We start from the raw sequence: 8,235 nt of genomic DNA, 5'->3' as shown, positions 1-8,235 counted from the left end.
CTGCTGGTGGTGCTGCTGGTGCTGCCCGCGGGGCGGCTGCTGCCCGCCTGGAGGCGGCTCGCGAGCCGGGTCGCCCGGCACGAGCCCTGCTGACGTGCGGCCGGGGGAGGGCGGCCTCCCCCTTACCCTCCCCTCCACGCTGCACGCAGGAAGTTTATCCGGCCGCGGCTCTGCCCGCCCCGGGAGTTGCGGCCCCGGCCCGACGCCCCCCGCGGGGGCAATTAAGAGAAATACTCCCCGGTGCGCCCGGGTGGGGGGGGGTTTCTTCCCGGCTCTGCCGCCGGCGGAGCAAAGCGGGTGTCGAGCCCGCCGCAGTCTGCCCGCCCTCCCTGCGCGGGGGCGGGGGCGCTGACTGCAGTGCCCGCTCCGGCGGCCGCGGGCGGTGGGAGGTGGCCGCGCCCCGGCTGCAGCCCCCTGTGCGGGCGGCGGCGCAGCGGGCGCCCCGGGAGCGCCCCCGGCGGCCACACCCCGCGGCGGGCCGGGGCCGGCGGAGGGGCGGAGGGAGGGGGCCGGCGCGGGGTGTCTCCGAGCCAGTTCTCGCGGTGCTGGCCAGGCTCAGCCTCCTTCCCCTCCCCGGCGAGCGGTGACTGTGCACGGCGGAGCGGGGAGCGCCGAGCCGGGCGCGGGGGGAGCCCGCGCCGCCCCGCCGAGCCAGGAGGGAGGCCGCCGAGCAGCGCGCCCGCCCGGCCCGGCCCGGCCCGTCCCGGCCGCCCTGCCCCATGCCCCAGCGGCACTGAGCCTCCCGCAGCCCGAACATGGCCACCACGGCAACATGCACCCGCTTCACCGACGAGTACCAGCTCTACGAGGAGCTTGGCAAGTACGGAGCCCGCTGCGCGCCCCGCGCCGCGCCCCGCCGCCCGCCCCGGCCCCGGGACCCGCCGGCGCTGCCGGGAGCCGTGTGCCGGCGCCCCGGCTCTCCCGGGAGCCGGAGGAGGATTAGCTGCCGCGCTGTAATCCTGCTCTCCAACCCCCCGTCCATCCCAGCGGCATCGCCGCTAGAAGGAAAGGTGTTTTTACGCCCCTGGGTCGTCCCCGCCGCTGGATGGGGTGTCCCCGCAGCCTGCCTGGGGCTGCGCGCTCCTGTTGCACCCCGGGACTTCCTCTCTTCCCCCCCTTGCCCTCCTCAGGACCAGGCTGCCGCGTTCTCCAGCCCGCACCGTCTCTCCGGTACACGTTGCTGTTCCCTTCAACTGTTTCTGTGCTGGGACACGGCACTGTTAATGCCACTCTGCGATGCTTCAGTCCTCACTTCCTTGTCCCCGTGAAAGGACCAGGTGCTGCTGCACCGCGCTTCTCTCTCCCTCCCTTCCTTCCCTCCATCTCTCCGCACTTGTCTCTGCATTGGCAGACCTGCTGCTGCACCCTAGGACAGGGCTTTGCAGGGGGATCCTGTGGGACAGGAAAGCAGCGTAGCAACGGCTAGGGTAGGATTATGGGGACAGTGCTTTCCTGGGTGCTGCTGCTGCTCTCCCCCTCCCTCCCTTCCTGCACCAACTGCTGGGCTCTGCTGCATCTCTTCTCTTCAGCCCCGTGTCCCCATCCCTCCCCACACTGCTGCAGCTGTGTGTCACAAGCCTGGGCTCCAGTGCTGGTGCTCACCTTGCTGCTTATTGGTTTGTATGTAGAGGTTGAGGAAGGGGAGAAAAAGGCAGGACTCTGCAGTATCAGGAGGATTCAAGCTATTTTAGGCTCTCTGTAGGGCTAACTGTCTTGTGGGGCCCTTGTGCAGCTTCTGTTCCCCTTTCTTATACTTTAGATATGCACATTTGTCCACAGACGTGGGTTTGTGTTCCTGATCTGAAGGAATTGGATTTTTTTGCCACTTTCCTCTTGTTTGTCCTTTTTCCCTTTTCAGATCTTTCCTGTAAAGCCAGTCATTATTATTTTCCCACCCTGTTTTGTTTTGGTTTTTTTAAAAAGAAGGGACTGTTTTCAAGTGCTTATCTGTGTAGTCCTGTAGATTTTGAGTCCCTATCGTTTCACCTTGATCTCTGTATTACCTCCTTTTTCCTCACAGAAATCCTTCTTTCCTCTCTCTTGGTCCTCTTCTCCGAGTGGCTCTATGGAATAGTTGTAGTAATATCAATAGTTCCAGCTTGAGAAAATGTACAAAGCCTCGTAGCTTCCTACTCACTTCATTAATAGGTACATGCTTATCCCCATTTTGCAGGTGGCTAGACTAGGTAAGAGAACTAGTAACTTCTGCAAAGTGTTGCAGCGATTTTGTGACTGAGCTGGCACTTGAACATGGGAGAAATGAGTCCTGGTTGTCTGATGTAACTGCTGGGGATACTGTCTTTGAGAGATGGACTTACCGGCTAGCGTTTGCAGTGTCGTTCTGGGCTGCTTGTCTCCTGTTCGTCAACCCCTTCGTGTCCTGCTTCTGTGCCTGCATGGTCTCTCTCTCTCCCTGCACAGTGTGCTGTTCTTACTGCGCTGTCTGAGGGGACTTGAGGGGTCTTCAGGAGGCTTGAGTACCATATAGACTGGGTTATATTTGCTGATCAGACAGCACACGCTGTTCATCAGATTCTCATGTGTTGTTTCCCTCCTCTGTAAGTCTTCTACCCTGCCCTTAATCTGGTCTGCTCTGGGGATAGAAATTGCTGCTATTGTATTCTCATTTTCAGTTTCATAGCTCCTACCCTCTTTGTTTTTCTTCTAGGGGAGCCTTCTCTGTGGTCCGCAGATGTGTAAAGAAAAGTTCATCACAGGAATATGCTGCAAAAATCATCAACACCAAAAAACTGTCAGCCAGAGGTTAGTGTCTCGATCTACCCTTCTTCCTTTTATTAACAGAAAATACTTCACTGAAGCTTTAATAAGTTTAAGGGATCTGAAGTTGCTTGTCTCAGTCATTATTTCAGTGTTACAAAATAATTGAGTTGTGTGGCAAAGAGGAGATTGAGAGGAGGTAGCGTAGGATGATAGAAAAATTCCTGTATCTGGACATGGATACTATGTGAAGTGATGTTGCCTTTTTTCTTTTTGAGATCTTTCTTCTGCAAGCTGAGCTAGAGGTATGTTTATAGAAGATTTATCTATGTGTGTGTGTACTGATCACTCATAATAAAGAGAAGTGTTGCAGACTGATTTTGCTGAATGTCTTTTCTACCTAGGAGATCTGTCTTACCAGAACAGATGTGATTATTTTTTTTGAAGGATAGATGCTACATGCCTCGCTCCTTTCTTGCTGTAGTTAAACATGGTGTGTTTGGAAACTAACAAGTTTGCATTCAAATGCAGAAGTAGGTTGGATGGAGAAATCTTGTGAATTTGACTTCTCAACAAATTAGAACAAGTATTTCTTGCTTTCGTTAGTCCTGGAGACTTCCAAAATCTGAAACCAGACTGTAGTCTTATGAAAAGAGAAAAAAATCTTAACTCTTCCCTCAAACTGTTGGTCCTCTGTTTTGTAGGGATGTACGTATGCATGACGGGTAGTGTACCTTGTAGTATGCAGGGAATGTGTATCTTCTAGGGAATCCCTTACAGAGATTAAAGTTGCTTCGTGGGTGGGGTGGATGAGGAGTAGAATGAGAGAAACTGAGCTGCAGTAAAAGATGCTGAAAGCAGAGAGTGCAACAAGTTGCGATGCCAGAGGCGACTCTTTCTAGAAGAGGTGAACAAAACAACATCCAAGTCCTTAGAGGCCTTTCAGATTTGACAAAATTAATGTATTAGGCCCTTGACTGTCTTGCTAGTTGAATAGATGGCTTAGTAGGGGGGATTGACAGAAATGAAGAAAAAGCAGGAGGAGGCGGCAAATGATCTTGATAAATGATTTAGAAGTGAAGAATGTTTTCTTCTTTTTGCCGGAATACAAAATATGATAAGAGCAGAAGATGGCTTGAAGAATGGTGAAAAATTTCCGCATAAGTAGTGTCAGAAGTAGAGTGCTGTGCCATGCAGGTTGATTTTTTTTTTTTTTTTTTTCTGATTCCCAACCCACCCCACCCCCGACTTGTGGAAGTAAGCATATGTGATAGCATGTTGTTTTGGTATCTAGCCTGAGTGAGGGCATGTTGAGGACCAAACAGTGGGGCCCTAGATTAAACAATCTAGGAGGTGGCCGCTGTGAAAATTGGTGTCCCCTCCATGGTCAGGTGACAGTGCCCACTCATGTAGGTGGGATATCCAATCTCTTGAGTTCAAAATTAGTTCAGCTTAATATGGGAAAGGTTTGAAGGGTGGCTTTGCTGACGGCCATTAATGCCATGTTTGTTCTGCAGAGTTCCCTGTCCATCCTGTAGTGAGGACTAAAGCTCGGGAGAGCCGTCTTATCAGATGCTAGTTGACACAAACCTGCTTAGAGAAGGGAGAGGATAGCTTGATAACCGATTGCAAATGAGAAACCATTTTCTTACACAGGAGGTGGTATTGAAGTTAACTCTGGAGATCAGAAAAATGGGGAAAACTGCAGGATGAAGAGAGTTGAAACAAAATTCGGGAACATATTAGCAGAAGAACTAATTGAGTCAGTTTTTAAGTGTTTGGGTACCTAATGAGTTAGAGGGAACAATGTATAGATTCTAATTGTTTTTCATATTAAGGTGATGACAGTTTTATGACCCAGCAAGTAAGAAAAGTAAGGGTGAATACAGGCCATGTTTTCATCTACTACTGATGTTCTAGATTTCCTACTTTCCTACAAATAAAATACATTGAGCATACTAGCCTGGTCCTCAGCTACATAACTTGAGGCAGCTAGTAATGATTTACTTACAAAAGTATTGGTTAGGTAGAGGGCAAGTGTGGGAAGAGTCAAGAAAGAAAATGGATGTTTCTGCTTTTACAGAAGAATATCAGAAACAAGAGACTGATCAGGTTTCGTTGAAGTCTTATCTGAGGACTAAAGAATCTGCATTTACAGTGAAAAGTGGATGGTGATTTCAGCTGAATGTATGGGTTCCACAGTTATTCCAGCTGTGTTTGCTGATAGCTCAAGTGGTTAGTACAAAAAGGGACCGAATATTTTGATAGGAACTTAGTGAATTCACCTTGGAATAGGTCTTTAAAGCACTGAAGGAAAAATGCATGCTATTTAGACATTGCAGCTGTATATCAGTGATTAGGGAGATTTGATTCAGCAACCTGAAAATGAAAGTCTTTGGGAAAGGCATTTTAGAAAGCTGTCTCCCTCAGGAGGAGAATTACAGCGTTAATTCTGCAGTATCCTGGATATATGTTGCCTGATGCTTCCTCTCCCTGAGGTGACACTTCTCCTTGGGGAGGTCATACCTCTGCCCAGCGATACACACACGGGGCTCTCCTGTGCACCCAACTGCATGCCTGTCTGTTGCACAGGTTAACCCACCCTCCTGACCTGCCTCTTGCGATGTTGGTTTTCGTATAGGCTTGGTCACAGTGCCAGAATATTCCCTCACGTGGGGACACCTTGCCCCTTTCCAACTTAAGCATAGCTACAGTTAACATTTTGTACCTTCTCTAGCAGAATTTGAACCTGTATCGATACCTGATGTAGTAACTGCTATTTCAAGAGCCAGCATCTTGCTGCTACTGACAAGTATGTATAGCCCATTGCTGCTTCGCCTAAGTTTTGCCTGCTCTAGTGCTTCCCTTGATTACGTCCAGGGAAATGGTAACAAAGCCTTGCTGTCCTTCCACAGTACTTCTTGTTACCTTTATTTTTCAAGACCCTTGATGAAGAAATACTAGATAGCTGACTGGGAAGTGCTGAATAGCTTGCTGTAGATAGCTGAAAAGGAGGAAGAGGAACACTTCAGGGTGAGTTGTATGTGTTTAAAGAGTTCTGTATTACTTGACATGTTTACCAAACTGATTTCTTAAAGCAGTAAAGAGTTGAAGAGACATGGTGCTGTTACAGGGCTTCTGTCTGAAAGCAAGGAGGATGAATGTGGTGCTGGTCTTTGTGACGGGTGGTCCTAACAACTTCAGTCTAGTAAGCTTCACCCTTTGTAAAATACAAAGTCAGATATTGAGAGGAGAGTCCCTGTTTCTTTATTGTCTATGATTTTTGGATGCCTATTCTCTCTCTTTTTTAATAAATCATGTTGGTAAGAGCTGGTCTAGATTAAAATTCATATTTCGGCTTTAATGAAGTATTTGCTGTTTTTCGTATTGTGTTGATGCTTAAGACTGCCCAGTGAAGAGTATGCCAAGAACTTTAATGTTAAATAGGGGCCTAAAGGTTGTGGAAAGGGAGGGAAGACAGACTTCACCTTAGTGTTCAGCTGACATGTAAGAGCAGTGGTTATTACACATGGGGCGAATACAATGCTTCAGTCATCTGAAATTCCTATAGGATTGAACACACAGGCTTTTACCAAAGCTATAGGCGGAGGGAAGTAATAACTGTGTTTTTTTGCAAGTTGTCTAGTGGGTGTCACCTGAATACTTTTTGAACATGAAAATTCGTAGCAAGTAGTGCTTCAGTTCCTGGGCAGCAGTGAAGTTCAAATAAAGTAAAATTGCTTGCAGTGATCAAAAGGATCAAGAGAGAAGCAGTAGCTTTAGTAGCAGTGAGGAATTATCCAGGATTTAACTCTCCAGTGTATACTTTAGGAGACAATCCTGCATTGGAAAGAGATAGGCAGAGCTCTATTCTGTGATAATTTTAAGGATGTTGTTTTTCCCAAGTAGTGTATAGTGATCCTACCACCATGTGTAGGATTTTTGTTTTTTCAGGTGTGCGTGGGGAGAAATCTCTGTGCATTACATCCATTGTTCAGTTTTTTTTGCTGCTGAAAATCTGTATCTTTCAACTCTTGCAAGTGACATCTCTTGATGAAAAAATGGAAAGCAGCTGTCTTGGAAGTTAGACCACTTCACTGCTTTCTCCTTACTGTGGCTTTGCTCTTGCCTGTGGAATAAAGAGGTGGATTCTCTCCCTGCTCTCCATCTTTCCAAATTTGTAAACCAGATCAGAATTTGCAGTCCACTGAGTTGTTTTGTTGTTGTTCCTGTAGGAGATTATGTGGATTGTGGGAGGAGCAGGGAATTACTTCTGTGTATGAAACCCTGTCAGGATAAAAGCTCTCTCTTTACACTTCAACTCAGTGCCTTTTTTTTTTTGATACACCTCTTTTGTCCTGGCTTTCAGTTCTGTGGTGTTTGCTGATTTGGGCTTTACAGTATGTTTTATTGGAGGTGTCAGTAGTAGTTTTCCTGGACACTGAAACATTGAGCTTGAATGCTGCAGAGGAAATTTAGCAGCATCAGTCCCTAACATCTGTCTTGATCTGTTCCATAAATGTTCTTAGCCAGTGTTTGAGTTAGGACTCTCTTGGACTGCTCTTGTGGCTGCCAGGTTTTAAGTCCCCTGTGGGCTACAGCACACCTGCTTGAATTAGATGCACACAGTTATGGTGCACTGCAGCCTGGTAAATCGGCTCTGCGTGGAAGCAAGGAAAGCCCAGCACACCGGTCACAGATGGCTGAAGCGCAAATCCGAACTCGGGTAGAAACGTCCTGTAATAGGTGTCCTCTGTGTGTGTAGGCTGGGGACAAATGTCCTTTCTTGCAGAGGACAGCAAATCAAACTCTGTCTGCTCAGCTGTACTTGCTGAGCAGCCAAATCGGATCTGGTCATTTGGTGTGGGAGAGGACCTGCCCTTCCTGCAGGGTGGGCCTTGGGCTGGGTGTGAAGAGCATCCCTGGGCACCAGCCCCTCCTCCCCCTGCTGCCGGCCAGGAGTCCGAGAGATGCCGTGATTAGGGAGCAGGGATAGGAGATCAGCTGCAGTGATGGCTGGGGATTTTTTTGGAGGTCTTTGCACATGTGGAGGGATGTAGGGACCGGAGCAGAGCAGGGAGTGCTGCGCCCCCCCGTGCCCCCCAAGCGGTGCGTGCGGCTGGGAGCTGCCTGGCGGGGCGACCGTAAGGGACTGGGCGCTGCGGGAGGGGGGCTGCAGGGATGGAATTGGTCGGTGGGGTGGGTGTGTGGGGAGTGAGTGGCTGAACTCTCGGCTCTGCACCGCAGCACACATGCGTGCGGCGGGGTGTGGCGGGGGGGCTGCTCTGCTGATGTCAGAAACTGCAGCCTTCTACCTCCTGCCAGCAGCCTGCCTCCCCTTCCTCTTCCTCCCCACCTCTGCTGCAGCCCCCCACTTAGGGGAAGAGGGGTTCGAGTGGTATACTTCACTAGGGGAAATTTCACTGGAAGAGGTGTTTGGAGAAGAGGAGAGGTGCATGTAAAAGGAGAGACCCTGACCTTGGAGGAGGGGCTGGGAGCTTGGTGGGGGGCCTCTGA

The 8,235-nt window shown here is 49.7% G+C and overlaps 1 protein-coding gene across 18 annotated transcripts in view; it reads left to right on the top strand.

The window, feature by feature from the left end:
• Positions 1-390: 390 nt before the first annotated feature.
• The window catches only part of CAMK2G (calcium/calmodulin dependent protein kinase II gamma), a 122,285-nt gene continuing 114,440 nt past the window's right edge, over positions 391-8,235 (top strand). For 5 of the 18 annotated variants that reach the window (XM_075758585.1, XM_075758581.1, XM_075758583.1 and 2 more), the window contains exons 1-2: positions 527-820; positions 2,669-2,763. In XM_075758585.1, the coding sequence (XP_075614700.1) occupies positions 756-820; positions 2,669-2,763 (160 nt within the window). In that variant the 5' untranslated portion in view covers positions 527-755. Of the gene's footprint in view, positions 821-2,668; positions 2,764-8,235 lie in introns of all 18 variants that reach the window. The other 13 variants (XM_075758580.1, XM_075758578.1, XM_075758577.1 and 10 more) reach the window with 9 other exon arrangements.

Source organism: Balearica regulorum, chromosome 7 (genome assembly GCF_011004875.1).
Source record: "Balearica regulorum gibbericeps isolate bBalReg1 chromosome 7, bBalReg1.pri, whole genome shotgun sequence".
NCBI lineage: Eukaryota > Metazoa > Chordata > Aves > Gruiformes > Gruidae > Balearica > Balearica regulorum.
The sequence above is the reverse complement of the archived record's forward strand: the minus strand, read 5'-3'. Positions and strand labels throughout refer to the sequence as shown.